Source organism: Peromyscus eremicus, chromosome 7 (assembly GCF_949786415.1).
Source record: "Peromyscus eremicus chromosome 7, PerEre_H2_v1, whole genome shotgun sequence".
In the NCBI taxonomy this organism is placed as follows: domain Eukaryota; kingdom Metazoa; phylum Chordata; class Mammalia; order Rodentia; family Cricetidae; genus Peromyscus; species Peromyscus eremicus.
This window is the reverse complement of record NC_081422.1, coordinates 103726835-103748786: the sequence shown is the minus strand read 5'-3', so window position 1 is coordinate 103748786 and position 21952 is coordinate 103726835. Positions and strand designations below refer to the sequence as shown.

The following is a 21952-nucleotide window of genomic DNA, read 5'->3' as shown; positions in this document are numbered from 1 at the left end:
AAAAAAACTACTTTTTTACTATACCTTTGCAAGAACAGGATAGAGAAAAATTTGCCTTCATGGTGCCTATTTGTAATCTCCAGCCTGTTAAAAGGTATCAGTTTAAAGTTCTTCCACAAGGGATGCTAAACAGTCCCATCCCATGTCAATATTTTGTACAACAGCCATTGGAAAAAGTTCATAAAGTTTTCTCAATCTATAATTTGCCATTATATGGATGATATCTTACTACCTGATTCAGACTCAGATAGTTTAGAAAAAAATATTTGAAGAGGTAAAGAAATGTTTGCCTTCTTGGGGATTTCAAATTGCTCCTGAAAAGATATAGAGGGGAGATTAGATCAATTACCTAGGACATAAGATAGGTTTACAAACGATTCAACCACAGAAAGTACAAATCAGGAGAGATCAATTATGAACTCATAATGATTTTCAAAAATTGCTAGGAGATATTAACTCACTGTGGCCCATAGTTAGATTGAAAACTCAAGAACTAAGCAATTTTATTTCAAACCTTACAAGGTAATAAGGACTTTAATAGTCCAAGAAAATCACCAGCTGAGGCTGAGAGAGAATTGGCTTTGAAAGAAGAGAAACTACAAGATGCACATGTGGATCATCTGGTTATACCTACTAAACATTCTCTTACAGGAATTCTTTTTTTTTTTTTTAAAGATTTATTTATTTATTATGGATGCAGTGTTCTGTCTGCATATATGCTTGCAGGCCAGAAGAGGGCATCAGATCTCATTACAGATGGTTGTAAGCCACCATGTGGTTGCTGGGAATTGAACTCAGGACCTCTGGAAGAACAGCCAGTGCTCTTAACCGCTGAGCCATCTCTCCAGCCCTCTTACAGGAATTCTTATGAAGAGAAAAGATAATGTTTTAGAATAGATATTTTGGCCACATAAACAGAGTAAAAAATTAAAGTCTCCCCCCCAAAAAAAATATTAAAGACCCATGTAGAAAAGATTTCTGAATTGATTCTGAAAGGAAAATTGACATTTTGTCAACTAACAGGAATAGACTCAGCAGAAATTTTACTAATGCTGAAATTCCCTCATTATGGGCAGAAAATGAACATTGGCAAAGAGATGGCAATAATTTGGGAGAGATTAACAACAAATATTCCAAAAGCAAGAGACTTCAGACTATAAAAACAACTAATTGGATTCTTCCTCATATTGTGCAAGGAACACCAGTTTCTGGAGTCCCTACATTCTATACTGATGGAAATAAATCAGAGAAGGCAGGTTCTAAGTCAGGAAAAATAAGTAAAGTGGCTCAAAACCCATATGATTCCTTTCAAAAGTTAGAATTATATGCTATTCTCATAGTATTATTAGATTTTTCAGAACTTCTTACTATAGTTACTGACTTCCAATATGCAGAAAAAGTTGCTTTACAGATTGAAACCACTGAACTTATTCCAGATGGTTCAGAATTAACTTTGCTACTTATTCAATTACAAGAAATAATCAGAAATAGAAATTATCCTTTGTATATAACACATATCTGATTGCAGACCCTCTAGCACAAGGTAGTATAAAAACTGATCAGCTATTGGTAGGAAATGTGTTCAGAAGCCTCTGAGTTTCATAAGAAACACCATGTTAACAGCATAGGTTTGAAGAAAGATTGTTTTATCTATCATATGGCAACAAGATAAAAAAAATTATAAAGAAATGTCCTACTTGTTCTTTGTGTAACTAAACTTCACTACTTGCAGGAAGTAACCCAAAGGGTACTCAAAGAAATTAAATTTGGCAAATGGATGTGGTTCATTTTGTGGAATTTGGAAAATTAAAATATGTATACCACACCACAGATACATATTCAGGATTTCAATGGGAATTGCTTCAAGTTCTGAAGTCCTGAAAAGGCTGATTCTGTAATTACACATTTATTAGAAGTTATGAGGGCTGGAGAGATGGCTCAGCAGTTAAGAGCACTGGCTGCTCTTCCAGAGGTCTTGAGTTCAATTTCCAGCAACCACATGGTGGCTTACAACCATCTATAGTGGGATCTGAGGCCCTCTTCTGGCATAAAGGTGTTCATGCAGATAGAGCACTCATATACATAAATCTTTAAAAAGAAAAAAGAAATCTTAAAAAAAAAAGAAGTTATGAACATCATAGTGATACCTGTATAAATTAAGACAGACACTGCTCCAGCATATGTCTCTAGTAAAGTGAAACAGATTTTCCATATTACAATATAAAGCATATTACAGGTATACCACACAATCCTACGGGACATGCAATTACAGAATGAGCTAATTGCACTTTACAAGATATGCTTAATAAACAGAAAGAGGTAATAAAGACCCCCAGAGATAGATTACACAATGCTTTATAAACTCTAAATTTTTAAATGCTAATGAGAAAGGAACAACAGCTGTGGAGAGACATTGGATAACGAAAAAAGCTGCTGAATTGAATCACTGTGTATACTTCAAAGGTGTGTTGACTTCATAATGGAAACCAAGATATGTTATGCTGGGGAAAAGGTTTGACTTTTGTTTCCATAGGAAAAGAAAAGCTATGAATAACATCAAAATCGATAAAGATTAGATTTGAACAGGAAAGACCATGTGATTAGGAGAGGTATGCCAAAAGGGGAAACTCCCCAAAGTTAAGGTTGGGGCAGGTTATGTTTTTGTCTTTCCACGAGAATAAAAGCATCCAACTAAGATATCTGAAGATCACCAGACAAATGAGACATTTGAAGAAGGACGAATTATCCAGAGAATATGACCCAAGAAAAGGAGCAAACTGGCTTAATGGTATAGCACACTTCCAATAGGACAATATCTCATAAATCTTCCCCAATGTTTGTCTCTCCTGTTCTCTACAGAAATATAGGGCAAATGGTGTTTTGTAGTCCCAATTTAATTAAAAGTTAAAGTTGGCTATGGAGTTGGAGAGTGGCTCTCTCCTTCTCTAAACCCAAGAATGCTTGTTAAAGGAAAATTCAAAATTTCTTTCTCATGTTAGAAGAGCCACATAGTATTGGACAGAAGAAAAACCAAAATTAAGGGACTATTCTATTACCACTAATCTCAAAATCCTTTGGTTTTATTTAGACTCTTTAAAGCTTTTAAGGTATAAATATTATCTCAAAAATTATAAGATTTATACATACATACATATATATTTAAATCTTCTGTCTTGATATTAGTAGTCATAAAGAGTACTAACTGATTCTAGAAATATGCTTCATCTAGCTTCTGTATGTGATTTCAGGCTTGAGTCTGAAGCAGGTACCTAGGGACTAAGTTTGTGTACCCCAGAGTCTATTTAATAGACTGTCTTTAACCTCTCCAATATCTGTTACATATGACATTTAAAACGTTCCTTCGGTGAACCATCATCATTCCTTCAAACAGTGATGTTTGAAACCTCCAAAAGGATATTGGGGACCCACAATGATGAATCCACCTGGATTGTGGTAATGCCACCAAGCTGACAAACACCACCCAAAGGTCAACTTTAAACTACAAACTGATTAGGACTTCTTCAAAGCAGTTAGCTATGATGGTCCATTAAGGACTTCAGATAAGCCTTGCACTCTCCCATCACATGGAAAATGAACAACAGCTAGCTCTCCTAGAACTAGATCTTTATCTTGATCTTTTTTTCAGGGTCCCCTAAAGATGCTCTCACCCCCAGACTACAGGAAGTAATTTTAAGAATACGACACCCACATTCCCAAGAGGTGGGGTGGGTGGTTTTTGGTCGTTAGATGGATGTTTGTCATTGTTTAGGGGGGTTGGGACACAAGTTGTTATTGGTCATGGTTGGGGAAGAAACTAAGCAAGGGAGGTTTGAGTCAAGGATCTCTTTCTGAAAAGGAAAAAAGTGAGATATAGGAATGATAGGATAAAAGGATAGATTATGGAAGCTACTTTAAACTAAAAAGTAACTATTAATGTCAAATATTTTACATTGGTATGGGTTTTTGTACATTGATACAAAGTTATTTTTGTTAGAACATACTCTAAGTTCCTACTCTTTTTTTTTTTTTTTTTTTGGTTTTTCGAGACAGGGTTTCTCTGTGTAGCTTTGCGCCTTTCCTGGAACTCACTTGGTAGCCCAGGCTGGCCTCGAACTCACAGAGATCCGTCTGGCTCTGCCTCCCGAGTGCTGGGATTAAAGGCGTGCGCCACCACCGCCCGGCTAAGTTCCTACTCTTAAGATATTTTTATATATTGATACAAATTTAAGGCTATTGTTATACTGTAGTAAATGTTTCTATTTCTTGTTTAAGGAATTACACCTATGCAGCCTCATGTAAAAATGCAATGTACTCTCTCTGTTCCCTCTTTGCTCCCTGCTCTCTAGTAAAGCTCTCTGTAACTCTGGAAGTCGTGGCCGTGGCTCATGACTTTTCCACTGGTAATCAGTGCCGCCAGCAGCACCATTCATCCTATCATCCTGTGCCGTGACTCTGACAGGAAATTCCGTGCACTCTGTGTCCAGGGCTGAGCATTCGGAAGCCTATACCAAGGACCTGTGACTGCCCTGCCTGCTATGCTTATTTCACACCACCGCTGCGCCATCACGGTACCATGTCAGAACTGTGCTCACATGACAGCCTCGTCTCCCCAAGATTGCTCCAGAAACCAGCTTAAATCCATCTGGACAGGTCAGACCTACTTCAGGCTTCTTCTGTCTCACCAGCATCCTGTCAGACACAAAAGTGGCCAGAGTGCCAAGCCAATAGCGATGGGTGGCTCAGGACAGCCTGTCTACCTCAAAAAAACAAACAAACAAACAAACAAACAAACAAAAACCCTTCCATACCCCCCCAAGAGCCAACTGACACCCACCAACTCAGCTGGAAGCAGTTTTTCTCTGGGAGAAATGATGCCCCTACAGGAATTCACTCGCTTTTTATAATAAGCAAAAGTCTAGAATGTTAGGATCCTGCCTGTGGTGGTACTGTATTCCCCAAAATATTGTGCACCCTAATAAACTTATCTGGGGTCAGAGAACAGAACAGCCACTAGATATAGAGGCCAGAAAATGGTGGCACTCACACCTTTAATCCTAGTCTTCTGGAGGCAGAGATCCATCTGCATCTCTGAGTTCTAAGCCACACTGGAAACAGCCAGGCATGGTGACTCACGTCTTTAATCCCAGGAAGTGATGGCAGAAAGCAGAAAGGTATATAAGGCGTGAGGACCAGGAACTATAGCAGGTTAAGCTTTCAGGCTTTTGAGAAGCAGTTCAGCTGAGACCCATTTGGATGAGGACTCAGAGGCTTCCAGTCTGAGAAAACAGGATCGGCTAAGGAACTGGCGAGGTAAGGTGGCTGTGGCTTGTTCTGTTTCTCTGATCTTCCAGCATTCACCCCAATATCTGGCTCTGGGTTTGTTTTTATTAATAGGAACTGTTAAGATCCCTGCTATACCTGCCCTCACTCCTAGGGGTCTTGCGTCTTACGTCATTAGGGGTTGCTGGCGACTACGTACCCACCTCATGGTCACGCAATCTGCGCCTTAAAAAGCCAGACGCGGACCCCCCACCCTCTCTCTCTGTTCCCTGTTCCGCTCTGCTCCCGCCATCTCTCCCTCCCCCCAGGCCTGGCTCTCCTCCCTCCTATCCCCTCCTTCCTTCTAATAAAGCTCTCTGTAACTCTGGTAAAAAATAAATAAATAAACAAATAAACAAACAAAAATAAAAACGCAATGTAAAGTTCTAGTCCTTGAAAGCTATTAAGTATAATAAATAAATACAGGTTAGTAGTTAGTCATTTATAAATTTATATATCAAACTTGTAGTCATTTTAGGTATATTTTCAAGGACAATCAGAGACATATTTTTAATAAATAGATGGTCTTCAAACACATAAAAGACTTAGAGAATATGGCATTTTAATGTTTTATAACAAAAGGCTTTTCATCACAGTGAGACATGTCTGTTCTCAGCAGCACCAATTTACTCCAAAACCAGATGATAGGCATCAAAAATCCTCCATAAGGAGTTTGCTTTCATTTGTAGCAAAGTCAGCCACTGGGCAAAGAAACTGCTGACAATATGCTGTCCAAACTGGACAAGTAGGACACAAATAAGGCAACTGCTGAACTTTGCCAAGAAGAGGTGAACAGTACCTCAAAATTCCTGCTTCACAGAAAAGTCTGTCATATATTTTAGGCCTATAGGCTGAAGATGGATGCCCCAACGATGCAGAGGAACCTTGGGTGACTGTCCAGACAGCCAGCAATCTCTGTCATTTCTATAGTTTTTGAAGTTGTTTGCTCTGTTCTTCCTGTTTACTCAGGTAATAGTATACCCTTCTCAGGTCTCTGATCGAGTTGAAGATTAATAGTTATAGTTACAGTTTTCCTTAGTCATAATAGACAGTAAATTAGGCACAAAACTCTGGACTCATCCAGGTATGATAAATAGTGAAATATTTTCTTTGAATTTGCCAAACACAAATGGACTTGACATTGTGAATGTATTTCTTACTTGATAATTGTTCTTATTGTATATAGTTTCATTTCGTTAGTTAGTACCTTTCCTTTCTATTAGACAATATCTGATAATTGTTATTATTGTTTATAGTTTAGACAAAAAAGGGGGAATGTTGGGGGAAGATTTTTTTGTGTGTTGATTGCTCCAGGACCACCAATAGAATCCAACCTCAGTTCAGAGGGCGGAGTCCACATTCAGTTGACCACAGTGGACCACAGAGTTTCCCTGGTAGACTCAGGAGATACAAGGATACAAGGAAGAGAACAAGGAGCTGAGATGCTTGGGCTCTTAGATCCGTGAAGTGGGGAGAGGCAGGTGTTCACAACTCTGTTGCTCCATGGATCTCCTAGGCTTATTCTCCAATATTTACTCCCAAGTTATATTATTTAATAAAATGAAAAAAGAAATAGCAATATCTGTGCAGGGAGTTTTATGTCTTTTGTTCCCAAGAAGTAATTCTTCGAATGAAAAAAATCATGTTTCCAACTCCTAGTCTTCTATGCAATGTTGAGAGAAAATAACAACCATATGCTTTTCCTTCCTTCCTTCTTTGAGAAAGGGTCTAACTATGCAGCTCTGACTGGCCTGGAACTATTCAGATCAGATATCCACCTGCCTCTGCCTCTGGAGTGCGGAGATTAAAAGCCTGTACCACCATGCCATTCTTGCTATGTAATCCAGGTTAGCTGACAACTCACAATCCACCTGCCCCAGCTTCTGGAATAGCTGAAGTCACTGGTGACATGGCATCCATCTAATAACATATTTAAATGGCTGCACAAATAGTATAGATTATTGGGCTGGAAATATGGCCCAGAGGTTATGAACACTGTCTTGATTTTTTGTTTGTTTGTTTGTTTCATTTTTTTGTCAATTCGACACAAGCTAGGGTCACCTGGGTAGAGAGAACCACAATTGAGAAACTGCCCCCACCAGATTGGCTTGTGGGCATTTTCTTGAATGATTGATGTGGGCGGGGTGGAGGTTGGGGGGGACTCCCCTGGGCAAGTTATGAGAAGTAAGCTAGTAAGCAATGGTGCAATGGTTTCTCCATGGGTTTTGCTTCAGTTCCTGGCATGACTTCAATCAGCGGCAGACTGTGACCTACAAGATGAAACAAACTTTCACCCCCAAGTTGCTTTTGGTTATAATATTTTATCACAGCAACAATAAAAAACTCAAGATAAGGGCGGATCCACAACAGTCTGTATGTAACTCCTGCTTCAAGGGATCTGAAGCCATGTTACCTTGTACAAACCCTACATACCCACAAGCATACACAGAATAGTTTGTTTTTTTAAATTACAAGCTATGGTACTAGTTTTCCAAATATCACAAAGGGTCACATTCTGAAATACTGTCTCCCAGCTGTGAACTATTGAGTTTCCTCTATTGAGGGCAGATTCCATGGAACACATGCTTCATTCTGCTCAGAGCATAAAAGGGCGCATCGCCTTTCCTCACTCCTGACAGGCGATGTGGCCTGGGCTCGCAGTCGGCCCTCACCCAAACCCCCATAAGCTAGCAGTAAGCGCTACCTTGTCCTTTGCCTGGTGTAGCTTTAAGTCTCTGTGAGGCAAAATCGCTCACCTCCCCTAAAAGTGCGGAAGACCAAGGGGGAGACCCAGGAGAGAAAAAGGTACAACACAGAGCTACCGCTGGGGATGGCGAGACGAACCACAGCCGGCCATCAGTTCCCAGCTCCCGCCGGCTCCCACGGAACAGGCCGCGCGCGTCCCCGGCCGCTCCGCCGGAAGTCCCGCCTGCGCCTGGGGCTACAGCCGCGCGCCCTCCGGCCAGTGCTCGGATACAGGCTCAGACTCGCCACCTCGCACCGTGAGCTCAGGAACACTACAGACAACCTAGGCAGCCGAACGCCTCGCGAGCCCCCCTGAGAAGCGGCATCCTTCACGGGAGGCAAGGCGAAAGGCGCAGGCCGAGTAGCGTCGGGGCCGCAGGCGGGACTTCCTCCCCGGGACCCGGAAGGGACTGCGCCGTCGCTGGTGGGAGTTGTAGTCCGGCCGTGGTTGGGGGGGCCCGCGGCTCATGCGCCGTGCACCGAGGCTTGTTTCACATCTGTAACAACAGGTGAATTGGGCTTTTTATTCTACCCTTTCGTGCCCCTTGAAGCAGCCTGCCACGGTCGGGGGTGGTCGGCGCGAGGAGGGGTCCCGGTTCCGGCCGGCGGCCTGGCGGAGAGTGGGAAAGAGGAGCTGGCGAGCCTGAAGAGCAGGCCGGGCATCCTAGGCCTGCCCGGGAAGCCGGCCCGGCCGAGCCGTGGACAGTCAGGCCTCGGCCTGCGGTTGCCATGGAGCCGGGGCGGGGCGGGGGCCAGACCGGTCTGCCGGGGCGGGCCTCGCTGCCAGGGGCTCCGCGGAGGCCGAGAGAGAGGCTGCTTTATTGGCGCGACGACGCCTTCGCCTCAGGGGATGCTCCGTTTTCCCTAGGCTGGGCCTGGAGGAAGTCTCCGGAGTGCCCCGAGACCTTTGTCTGCCCCTCCTCCCACTGTGCGGTCTGGACCGTTCCTCCAAAGGGAGGCCTGGTGCATTTTTTTTTGCCCTTTGGGTTGCCCCATTTTGCACCGACCTTGTCACTGGGGGAGGCTAAGGGGTGAGATGTTCTTTGTTTGCTGCTGGTGACTTGTCCCATTTTGCAGGGGAAGACCTAATGCATGTTGGGTCCTTTGTTTGCAGTGGAGTCCCAGGGGTCCTCAGAACCCTCAAGCCATGGGTATGGTGTCAACACGCTTTCTAGATAGCCCTTGTGTAAGCAGCTTTGGTCATTTAATTGCGGCTTTCCAATGCAGAGACTGTTCACCTTACAACCCCAGTTCATGGGTGTTTGCCATGCACTGTAGCAGGTAGACTGCAGCTGTCCAGTTGCAAGGTCTCAAGTTGTTTTGAATGCAGCCTACTGGCCAGAGTGAAATTATACATTATCTGATGGTTTCACTTGTGGTTTCTTGGAAGGCAGTGACCCCACTGCCATGTGCCGAATACCATGCTCAGAGTCTTGACATTTCCAGGAGGAAGACTCTTTCGTGACATATATTTGTTTTTTTTCGGGACAGGGTTTCTCTATGTAGTTTGGTGCCTATCCTGGATCTCGCTATGTAGACCAGGCTGGCCTCGAACTCACAGAGATACGACTGGCTCTGCCTCCCGAGTGCTGGGATCAAAGGCGTGCACCACCACCACCTGGCCTATAGTTGAGATTTATGATAGTGCTTTTAATTTGTGCATTTATATATTCTTTGCCAAAGTTTATATCTATGTAGGCCTTTCCCACCTGACCCCCAAAGACAGTAACTACCCAAGTATTTTAATTTATAAAGTTATAGTTCAAAGTTTTATCAGCTTTTGGACCCCACTTGTCCTCTCAAAAAGGAACCTGATACATTCATAATACAGGTTGATATGTAAGAAAAGTAGTGTAATATAGACGTGTAAAACCATGGGGTCAGAATTCTTAAATGCAGATTTACATTCTGTCTTGATGCTATGGGATCCTGGGTAAGATCTATAACTGTGTTTCAGTTTCCTTCTCCGGGAAACTTCACAGGGTAGTTGCAAGGATTATATGAAGTAAAGTCTATGGACATTCTTTGTAAACCGTGAAAACTTACTTGAGATTATCATCATTGTAATTTTCCCAGTCTGGAAGTGTCATTTTAGATAGATTAATATTATAGCCATTATGGGATTAGAAAAGTAAAAGGGGGTTGCTCTGGGCTTGGAGACAATTTTCTTTTTTTCTTTTCTTTTCAAGACAGGGTTTCTCTGTGTAGTTTTGGTGCCTGTCTTAGATCTCGATTTGTAGACTAGGCTGGCCTTGAACTCAGAGAGCCGCTTGGCTCTGCCTCCTGAGTGCTGGGATTAAAGGCCTGCGCCGCCACCGCCACCGCCGCTGCCGCCACCACCACCACCAGGTAGCATTTTCTTATAGATGCTATATGGGACAATTCACATTTGGTGGGTCTAGAACAGGTTAGAGGACCATTGTGTCAAAAACTTGTTAAAGTTAGTAAATTGATTTCTATGATGGGTACAGTTTTGCCTCCCATTGGGGACTGCCACTCCAGTGACCTGACATTGTAATTTCCAGGAGGAGGCCCAGCCTCGTGATGAGGAATAGCAAGGAAAGAATTCAGCTCCAGTTCGAAAGCCTACAAAATCTGAGCCCCTCACTGCTTTTATAAGGTAAGGTGACTTAGCCCCGCTTGTAGAGTGGTATGCATTTTGCTTAGCCACACTGTAAAGTGTGTGGCTAACTCCATTTATGGTCCTCTTAGGAGTATTGTTCATAATTTGTCATTATGGAGTCTATGTGCTGGCTCAGAGCCATCACAGTCTACTAAAAGTTGTGTTTCCTCACATAAGAAATTTTCACATACAAGAATTTTATGTACCTATAAATTATATTAGACTGAATCAAATGTTCTAAAAAATATCACCACATCACAAGGGAAGGACATTTATTTTAGATCTTTTTGAGATATTCTAGAACATTATAAAGTGAGATGTTTTAATATCTTGAATCTGATAATTTTTGAGATGAAGACAGAAAAGACCGTAAGATATGAAACTCATTTGGCAAAGAGAGAATCCAGAGACTTCTTAAAAGCAAAATTCATCTGGGCATGGTGAGTCATGTCTGTAATTCCAGCACTCTGGAGGCTAAGGTAGGAGGATTCCTTTGAGTTCAAACACAGTCTGAGCTACAGAGTGAGTTCTAGGCTAGTCTGGGCTATAAAGTGAAACTTGTGGAAAAAATCTCCAAAACCTGAAATTAAAACAAAAGTCTGTGTACATGCAGATTAACTTAAGATTTCTTAGCAAGAATGTATTGTTTCTGGGCTGCAGATATACTTTATTGGTAGATCAAATCCTTGCATTAAAAGGGCTTGAGTACAATTCCCAATTCCCAAAAAGAAAAAAAAAAATTAAAACTTTCAGGCTTTCTTTTAAGTTACTCTTATTTTATACTCTTTTAATTTGCATAGAAGGTGTTTGTAGGATGTAACTTCTTTGAGTAAATGGATTTTTGTTGATATTGTATTGAAGTTTTCTCTCTTAAATGCATCATATGTTATTGGCAGAAATTTTCAGCATCCTTGGGGGAGAGGAGGTCATGATAAGGATTTGAAAGATTAGGACTTTGACTTTCCACATCCCCACAAGTTGAGAATTAAAGGGAATAGCAGTTAGGGACAGGTGTGTAGGCCCTCCTAGTCTCCTAGCAAGGTTGGATGTTAACCTAATGTGTAAAACATTATATAGATCCTTTAAAACTAAGTCTAGTAATGGTTACAGGACCTAATCTTAATCCAGGAGTGCTATTATTAAAATGATCTCTGCCAGGCAGTGGTGGCACAGGCCTTTGATTCCAGCATTGGGGAGGAAGAGGCAGGTGGATCTCTGTGAGTTTGAGGCCAGCCTGGTCTAGAATGTGAGTTCTAGGACAGCTAGGGCTGTTACACAGAGAAACCTTGTCTTGAAAAAAACAAAACAAAAAGAATAAATAAATAAAAAGATCTCTAAGTACGAGTTTGAGTATTTAACAAAACAGTTATTACTAAATTATAAGTGTTACTTTTTCCAGTAATCACTAGATATCGAGTCTTCAGTTAAATGTATTAATAAAAACCAGCCAGGGTGGCAGACACTTGTTATTCCTTCACTTAGGAGGCAGATGCAGGAGGATCAGAGTTCAGAAAATGAAGCAAATAAATAAAGGAAAAACATTAATACGAATGTACCCAAACACCAGGTGTGAGGTGCATACCTGTAATCTTAGTGCTCAGGGAGCTGAAATAGGAGGGTAGTTTCAGGCTAGCCTGGCAGGCTCTATAGTAAAACCCTATCTTGGGGGAAAGGAAAAGCATCAATCAAGACTTCTGGCTAATACCTGTGGTCTAATGTATTTATAATTTATTATTAATGATACCACTAACAATTACTACTTGGGAATTTATCATTCATTTCATAGGGACTCCCCCCTAAAAAAACTTTTTTTTCTTTTTTTTGGTTTTTTGAGACAGGGTTTCTTTGTGTAGCCCTGGCTGTCTAGGAACTCAGTTGATCGACCTGCCTCTGCTTCCATTGTGCTGAGATTAAAGGTGTGTGCTACCACCGCCTTGGCATTCTTAAACCTGGGGAGCAGCAGTGGGGCTTACTAGTTCATGGCTTCATTTCCCTGTCTTCTGGGTAATGTCTGTGTTCTTGCAGTCTGCAGATTCTTGAACCAGGAATAGTAATCAACATTCATGGCCTTTTGACCCTCCTTCTCAGGATTCCAGCTTTCTCTCCTGGCCAGAAATGTTCAGCCTGGACTCATTCAGAAAAGGTAAAAATGGAACTGTACACATGACTCCATGCCTCTCTTCCCTTTGATTGTCACTTTGAAGGTTGTGAGCCTGACCCTTAGTGTGCAGGCCTCGACCCTCTTCCTTCTTACCTTAGCTCAGAACCGATGCTGCCTCTTGCCCTGGGTTTGTGGGTGTTTGCTCCCTTACTCCCAAAGTGCTCCTTCCTGCCAACCACTGCTTATCAAAATCCTGCCTGCTTTACTTTTTTCTTTTTCTTTCTTTCTTTTATTTCTTCTTTCTTTTTTTGCAGGGTTTCTCTGTGTAGCCCTGGTTGTCCTGTATCTCACTCTGTAGACCAGGCTGGCCTCGAACCCACAGAGATCTGCCTGCCTCTTCCTCCCTGGAATTAAAGATGTGTGCCACTACCGTTAGGTGTTCGTCTGTTTTTAATGTAGTCTCCCTGAATGGGAATGAGAACTCTTTTACAATAGGAATGGAGAAGTTGAGCTAATCATTTCCAACCTTACCCTCAAGGCAGAGCTGAAATTAATTCAGAACTCAACTTAATCTAGAGGCACCTATAGGCATTTCAGGTTTGTGTTTACCACGAAAACCACACACCTGTAGTGTCTCAAAGCTTATGAGAGAAGCAGAACATGATCGAAATACAGTATGTGCATATATGAAGTCCTCAAAGAACTGATACAAATATTGTTTTTAAAAAGAAGTCATGGCAAACAGACGTTGGGCAAGTGCAAGTGCTGTAGTGTGACCAGAGGATGACAAATCACTGGTGCAAGGGAAGATGCTTTGGGCCACCAAGGCAGGCAGCTGGTGTGATGCTAAGAATGTGCCAGGCAAATTCTGATGAGACTAGGTTGCTGAGGCAGTGCAAGGGGGAAGTGGAGCTCTGAGCTGCTGGGCTGCATAATTTTATTTCATGTATCTCAAAATTTTGGAGCTTCTTATAAAAGTAATTTGTGGCCAGGTGTGGTGGTGCTCACCTTTATTCCCAGCGCTCAGGAGGCAGAGCCAGGCGGATCTCTTTGAGTTTGAGGCCAGCCTGGTCTACAGAGTGAGTTCCAGGACAGCCAAAACTATGAAAAGAAACCCTGTCTCAACTCTCCTACCCTCCCCACCCCCAAAAAAGACTGGCGTAGATGACTAAAGCAAAGCATATAGGATGTATAGTAAGACTCAGAGAGGCCAGATGTGATGAACTATACCAGTGATTTCAGCACTTGGGCCCAAGAGTTCAAAGTCATCTTTGGGTCAGTGAGTTCAAGGGCAGTCTGGGCTATTGGATATGCTGTCTCAGAAAAACAACAAAGCAGTGATAAACTTCATAAAGGGTAGATGAGGAAATAGTTGGAGGCCTTCTGGAGAGTCAAAAGAGACTTCTACAAGAATATCTCTGGTGTCTGTAGGAGCCAGTTACTGTTTTGTGTGGTATTGCCGCCCTGTTCCTTAGAACCTGTGATTGGCTCTCCAGTATTACCCTGAGCTCCACTTGGATTCCCAGGGTGAATAAGCTCAATTGTATACACCGTGAGGGGTGAGAACATGTCACCCTAATGTGTTTTCTATTCCTCCAGATCGGACCCAGCACAGACAGCGTCAATGCAAACTTCCCCCACCCCGACTTCCACCCATGTGTGTCAACCCTGCCCCTGGAGGGACCATCTCTCGAGGTAAGGGAGGAGGAGCCTTGCCTCCAGCAACAGCTTGGTCCAAGATCAGTGGGTAGGTGGGTGGCAGTGGAAACCTTGTACCACGGACATGTGTTTCTTGAAAGTGAGCCTGGAAGGTGGGCTTATTAGAGCTGATGGACCCAAGTGAGAGCATACTTAGAACAGGTTTTTATGACCCTGGGTTATGTGATTTAGACCCTACAGTCTCTTTGGGCCTCCATGTGTGGCCTAAAAGAAATGTTAGGATAAGTTGAATTGTTAAGCACTAACATAGAGAATCTTCTAGGCTAGAAGGAATTCCTGGAATCTTCTTCTGTTTCAGAGCAAATGCTTGAAGCAGGGTCAGAACAGAACCTTGACCTGACCTGGTCCCCTCTATCCTAGGTGCTCGGATACTATCTACCCAGTACCTGAAAGCACTTTACTGACATCAAAGTCTGCCTGACAGTCCTTGGACAAGATGGCCTGTCTTTTTGATAGGGAAGAATATCTAAATACCCAGATGAATGATGCTCACCTCAGGTGTACATAAACCTAGAGACAGGGCTAGTGGTCAGAGCACACAAATCTTTACCTTCCCTCAGACTGAAGTCTTTTTTTCTACATTTGCCAAGACCAGCATTCCTGGTAGCCTTTTTGTCTTGACAGGTGGTCTGCCCTGCTTTGACTGCCTGTTCCTGTCCCTCTGTCTAGTGGCAAGAACAGCATTTTAGGTCATGGAGTCTTTGCTCCATACAAAGTGGGTCTGTCTGGTTTCTGTGAAGTACTTTGAAGGTCAAGTGCTTAGGAATGGTGTGGGGACCATTCCTGTGGCCTGTGATGCTGCCAAGTTTCCAGGCAGTTTCCAGTGCACTGCCCTCCACTCTGCGTGGCCCTGACTTTTGATAGCAGTGTAGTAGAAGTACACACTTCCAGCCCTGTGACTACCTGACTTAGGCTTTAAAGAAATGCCACCCCTACTATTGCTAAAACAAGAGTTGATTGCACTTCTTTTTTTTTTCTTTTCTTAAAATGCCCTGTAACTCGAAAAGGCTGAACGTTAACATTTCCACCATGGCAGGTGAGTGGTTCTGAGAGATGTGCTGGGCTAAGCTCCAGGATTGGTAGTTTGGGTTAACTAGGGGTCAGATAGGCAGTGCTTCCTTGAGTGCCAAAGAGGATACTATGCTCTTGGGGAGGATAACTGCCCTGTGGGGTGACCCATAGGTGCTGCACACTCCTTCTCTAGCTGTGCCTCCGGAAGGCATCCATGGCGTGTCCAGAAGACATCCTGATGTGCACATAAATATTAGGCCTTCTTTCTCCCATACAGCTTTCTGTTTCCTTTTTTTTTTTTCTTGTGGAGGGCATTGAACATGGCCTCACAAATGTAATGCCAGGACTACATTGAGTTACATTCCATTCCCTGCTCCATCTCCTCCTCTTCCTCCTTCTTTATGTATTTTTTTGGTTTTTTTTTTTTTGTTGTTTTTTTTTGTTTTTTTTCAAGACAGGGCTTCTCTGTGCAGTTTTGGTGCCTGTCCTGGAACTCGCTCTGTAGACCTGGCTGGCTTCTAACTCATAGAGATCCACCTGCCTCAGTCTCCCAAGTGCTAGGATTAAAGGCGTGCACCACCACCGCTTGGCTCTCTTCCTGCTTTTTGTATTTTTGAGACAGAATCTTACTGTATTGTGCAGGCTGACTTGGACTTCTAGGCTCAGTCAGGCCTCTTGCTTTGGCCTCCCAGCAGCTGGACTTACAGTACTGCACCTGGCAGGGCATGCTAGAGGCTCCACTGCTGTCTCTGTCCTTAAGAAGGAGCTGTGGAAGCCGGTGGTGGTGCACGCCTTTAATCCCAGTACTCAGGAGGATAGAGGCAGCCAGAACTCTGTGAGTTTGAGGCCAGCCTGATCTACAGAGTGAGTTCCACAACAGCCAGAGCTACAGAGAAACCCTGTCTCAAACAAACAAACATACAAACAAAGGAGCCGTGAAAGCCAGATGTGGACATGAACATCAGTAATTCCAACAACATGAAAACAGGAGGGTCGGGGTTGGGGATTTAGCTCAGTGGTAGAGTGCTTGCCTAGCAAGCACAAGGCCCTGGGTTCAGTCCTCAGCTCCAAGTGGTTGGGGAGGGGGGGAACAAGAGGGTCAAGAGTTCAAGGCCAGGCTTGGCCCCAATAGTACATGAGACTTTGTTTCCCTACACCCCTGGAAAAAGCAGGTCTGTAGTAAAAAATAGTACCTCTAGTGTTCAAATAAATAGCACCCAGACTGGGCAGTGGTGGTACACACCTTTAGTCCCAGCACTCGGGAGGCAGAGGCAGGCAGACCTCTGAGTTCAAGTCCAGCCTGGTCTACAGAGTAAATTCCAGGGTGGCCAGGGCTACATAGAGAAACCCTGTCTTGAAAAACCAAAAAATAAAATATAAATAAAAATAAATAACTAGCACTCAGAAGACAATGGCCATTTGTGTTGAGCAGAGCCCATCAGAGTCAGATTTAGAATTGAAAGGGAAAAAACGATTATCTCCTTTTCAAACCTTCCCTTTCCCACTGCCAATCTCTTACCAAAGCATCCTTCCAAGGGAAGGGTGGATCAACTGAGAAGTTTCCCTCTAAGGGTCCTCTGTGTGTCTGTTCCTTCCTGCCCAGAATTGAGGCACGGGGCGCTAGAAATCCTACAGGATCCTCTGCCCGGACCCAAGGCCACAGTTTGCTCTTTTCTGGGTAGTCCTTAAGCAGCTGTGTTTTTCCCGAGACAGCAGCTTACATTGAGGGGTATGCAGCATTCGCATGTGTAAGGGTGCTTGCCTGGCTCCTCTAGCTCTCTTATCTTCTCATCGCCAGTCATGTCTTCTTGCTGGCTGAGAGCCTCAGTTGTTTTAGGTGTTGATAGCCCCTCCCCTATTTCCATCCAAGGTGCTGTGGTGTGCACCAGAGCTTGGGTTGTTATGGGTTTCCTCCTAGCACCTTCTGGTTCCTATGCCAGGCATTTGGATGATACCAGAAGTACTCCTAGCACATGGGAGGCTGAGTCAAAAAAGGATGGTTACAAGTTTGAGGTAGCCTGGGCTATATAATTAGTTCCAGTTCAGTCTGGGCTATAGAGTAAGACCCTGTATCAAAACGTAAGTAAAGGTTAAACTCCTAAACATTCACCTTCAGACTCAGATCCTCTGCACCTTGATTCCATTTAGTGGAGATGTCCTGCCTGATCCAGAAGTGGACAGAAATATCTCTGAGAGCTGTCGAGATGGCTCAGCAGCTAACAGTTATTGCCGTGCTATCCCGATGACCTGAGTTCAATCCCTGGAGCCCACGGTGGAAGGAGAGAACCACGAACATGCATACACACTAAAAATTAATAAAATAAAAATGAATTAAAAAGAAACATCTCTGAGTTAGTAAACCTTTTTATATCTTTTTTTTTTTTTTTTTTTTGAGGCAGAGTCAATGTAGCTTTGCTTGGCCTGAACTCTGTATGTAGACCAGAATGTTCTGGAACTCACAGAGATTTGCCTGCTTCTGCCCCCGAGTGCTCGGATTAAATTCATGAGCCGCCATGCCCAGCTGTATTTCAGGTTTTGCTGCTGTCATGTTTTTCTGTTGCAGTTAACTCTGTCATGATAGTAGGAAAGCAGTTAGTGATATTCCATAAGCAAATGAGCAGAGCTCTGTTCCGCGAACTTCCTTACGGGCTGGAACTGCTCCTGTGTTGGCAGGAGTATTTGCCTAGCTTGAGATCAACCTCCAGCACTGAATAAATCAGGTGTGATGACACATGCCTGTACTCCCTGTGCCCAATAGGATCAGTAGTTCAAGGTCATCTTTGGCTAATAGCAAGTTCAAGGCAAGGCTGAAGTAAAAGAGATCATGTTTCAAACACCAACAACTAAGAACTTAGATTAACAGCAGTGGGCTGGGTTTGTTCTGCAGCTGATGGTTTGCCAATCCCTGCTCTGAACCCTTGGGAGAAGATCATAGAAATAGAAGGCTTCTAAAAGCTGGTCTACAGAGCTCCCTTGGTTTTAGGAGTCCCTGCAATCGATTATGGAGTGAAATATTTGCTCAGGATGACTCCAGCTCTTAGAGCACGATGTAATTTATTTTTATTATTTGTCCACATTCTTGTTATGTGGGAAAAACAAACCTAGTTTTGTTTTTTAGTCTAGTGAGCTTTTCTGTTTTGGTGGGGTTTTTGTTTGTTTGTTCATTTGTTTTGTTTTTTCAAGCCAAGGTTTCTCTGTGTAGTTTTGGTACCTGTCTTGGATCTCACTCTGTAGACTAGGCTGGTCTTGAACTCACAGAGATCCACATGCCTCTGCCTCCCAAGTGCTGGGACTAAAGTCATGTCCCCACCCCACCCCCAGCGTGAGCTTTTGTTTTTAGATTTTATTTATTGTCTTTGTGTATAGTGGGTATATATAATGTGTCTGGGTAGATACATGCCATAGTGTGTGTGGAGGTCGGAGGACAACTTGGTTGAGTCAGTTCTCTCCTTCCACCTTTCTGTGGGTTGTGGGGAATTAACCTATGGCCTCATGCGAGCTTGTCAGTCACTATACCACTTAGTTATATCCCTAGTTCTTTTTAGTTTTAGAAACAGGGTCTTATTCTGTATCTTTAAGGGCTGGCTGGAACTCTCAATAATCATTTTGCTTCAGCCTAAGTGCTGGGATTATAGGCATGAGCCACAATGCTTACTTTGATTTTTTTTCTTAATGACTTATTTTTATTTTGTGTGTATTGGTGTTTTGCCTGCATGTATGTCTGTTGGATCCCTAAGGGTGTTGGATCCCTTAGGACTGGAGTCACAGACGGTTGTGAGCAGCCATGTGGGTGCTGGGAATTGAACCCAGGGCTTCTGAAAGAGCAGCCCGTGCTCTTAACAGCTGAGCCATCTCTCCAGGCCCTTTGATTTTTTTTTTAAACATAAAATTTCAAATACCAATTCAAAATATATTTTCTAAAATTGGAGAAAATGAGCAAGGTGTGGTGGTACATGCCTTTGGGAGGCAGAGGCAGGCAGATCTCTGTGAGTTTGAGGCCAGACTGATCTACAAAGTGAGTTCCAGGACAGCTAGGGCTGTATAGCAAAACTCTGTCTCAAGGGAAAAAAGAGAGAGAGAGAAAATGGCATAGCAGATGCCTATGTTCTTGTCCTTCAGTTTGGACTCTTGACTAATTATGGCAAGTTTTGCTTTGTGTATATTCTTTGTATATATTCAGTTTGCCTCTTTGGAAGGAAAGCCAAGAAATCATGCATTTCTACTGTGTATTAGTGGCTGTAGGAGCAGAGTGCAGTAGTGAGCGGGTCCTGTTGGGTACAGGTCAGTTTTCTAGGTGGGGGTCTTTTCTCCAGACTGGTTTCCTTCAACTGTGAGACCTGTTGTGCTGACCCTGGCTTGGTAAACTTCTCTGTTCTTTGAAGAAATTTGGGCTGTTCACAGTCTGAGGACCATTTTTGAAGCTGGTTAGACTTCTAGCAAAGTAATCAGCCACACCGCCAAATGCAAAGCTGTTGAGGAATCATGTTTTGCCCTATATATGGATCTGGGTAGGGCTGTTTAATACAGGTGGTGTCTCCTGTGACAATTGCATCAGATTTTTATTTATTTATCATTAAATGTATTTTATTTTGTGTGTATGGGTATTTGGCCTGCATGTGTCTTTGTATACCCTGTGCATTCCTGGTACCAGCAAAAGCCAGCAGAGGGTGTCAGAACCACTGGAACTGGAGTTACACGGTTGTGGATGCTGGGAATCAAACTCTGGTCCTCTGGAAGAACGTCAGGGCTCTTAACTGATGAGCCATTTCTATAGCCCTTAAGTCAGATTTAAATTTTTTTTTTTTTTTTTTTTTTTTGTTAAGACAATGGCTCACGTATCCAATTCTGGCTTCAAACTTTCTGTTTTCCCATTGCCAGGGATGACCTTGAACTTCCAATCCTCCTGACTCTACTTCCCAGCGCTGAGATTTACAGACATGCTCCTATACTCTATACTGTGCTGATGGTCAAACATAGTGGCCATAATTATGGAGGCTGGGCAAACACTACCAAACGACAAACTCTATCCCCAGATCTGTTTTTTGTTTGTTTTAATTTTCGAGTTCCATTGTATAACCTAGGTTAGCCTGGAACTTCCTGTGGAGACCAGGCTATCCTCAAACATGCAGCAATCCTGCCTCTGCCTCCTGAGTGCTGGGATTATAGGCGTGGGCCACCACTCTTGACTAGTAATATGTTTTTTAGTTCTTCTTTTTTCTTTTGTCAAGACAGGGTTTCTCTGTAGCCCTGAAAGTCCTATAACTTAATCTGTAGCCCAGGCTGGCCTTGAACTCAGAGATCCAACTGCCTCTGCCTCCTGAGTGCTGGAATTAAAGTTATGGGCCACCACACCCAGCACTAATGTTTTAATAAGCTCTCCAGGGGATTATTCAAGTCATGGCTAGAATTGAAAAACAAATTTCTTCTTCGAAGCCTACCAACCTAAACTGCCAACCCCGGACCCGCGCTCTCTTTCACAGTGCTGAGACTGAGGCCCTTGCTCATGAGGCCCTTGCTCATAGCCACTTCCTTCAGATTTAGTTTCATTCCTAGCCCACCCAAGTCCTGCTCCTCAAAGCTTTAAGAGACAGAAGAGGAGTAAAATCCAGGCACAGTAGTTTGGAGGTGGAATTCCACTGTCTTCACACAATCGAGGAAGCCTAACTGGACTCTTAACCATGGAGCTAGCTCAGTTCTTGGCACTGTGTCCCAAAGTAAGTGCTGTCTCCTTGGACTCCAGTCCAGGGCATTAAGTCAGTTTGTGATCAAGAGGTCTTTCCTACTGGAGAGTCTTCACCAGATTTACCCACAGGAGATGGGTGTCTGCTTAGCACTCACCTGCGTGCAAGAAGTTGTTAGAAAGCAGCCTGTAAGGGATTTACCATGTGTAGGACCTGGAGGGAACTTGGCTTATTTCCTTAAATGAACGCTGAGAAAATACAAAGTACTGTTTCCTAAAATCATCCCATCCCCTTTCCTGCTTGAGATCCAGATGCCCAGTCTGGTTTGCATCTCCTGGTGGGGAGGCCTGGGCTGTGGTATGCAGACTGGCATTCTGGCTTCTTTGCTCTCAGCTCAGCACCGAGTCCCCCTGGCCAGCAGAGGGCGCACGGTACTCCTGCCGGCCGCTGAGCCCTCGGAGGTACTGTCGCAGGCTGGGGCCGCGGGGATCGGCGGGATCGCGATGGCGTCTGCTAGGCGGCTCGTGGCGCTGGCTGCCAGCGTCTCTCCGCGCCTGCGGCCGCCGGATCCCCTCGCTGCCGGGCGACAAGGACCCTCGCGTGGCTTCTCATCAAGTTTTGTCCGCCCAGATGGCACTCAGGAGGCTTCTGAGGTCGAATCAGAGGTGGCCCCTAGCGAGCTTGGGGAGGGCGACGGAAGCATGGTGAACGGTGAGGGCTGGTAGCAGAGATTGGGCTGCGACGTCCTTGACT

The 21952-nt window shown here is 43.7% G+C and overlaps 1 protein-coding gene across 8 annotated transcripts in view; it reads left to right on the top strand.

The window, feature by feature from the left end:
- The first annotated feature begins 8279 nt into the window (after positions 1-8279).
- Positions 8280-21952, top strand: part of Dhx30 (DExH-box helicase 30) — a 29248-nt gene continuing 15575 nt past the window's right edge. Inside the window, exons 1-5 of one of the 8 annotated variants that reach the window (XM_059268741.1) lie at positions 8280-8573; positions 10590-10684; positions 12776-12830; positions 14388-14483; positions 15515-15543. In XM_059268741.1, the coding sequence (XP_059124724.1) occupies positions 14413-14483; positions 15515-15543 (100 nt within the window). In that variant the 5' untranslated portion in view covers positions 8280-8573; positions 10590-10684; positions 12776-12830; positions 14388-14412. The other 7 variants (XM_059268742.1, XM_059268735.1, XM_059268736.1 and 4 more) reach the window with 7 other exon arrangements.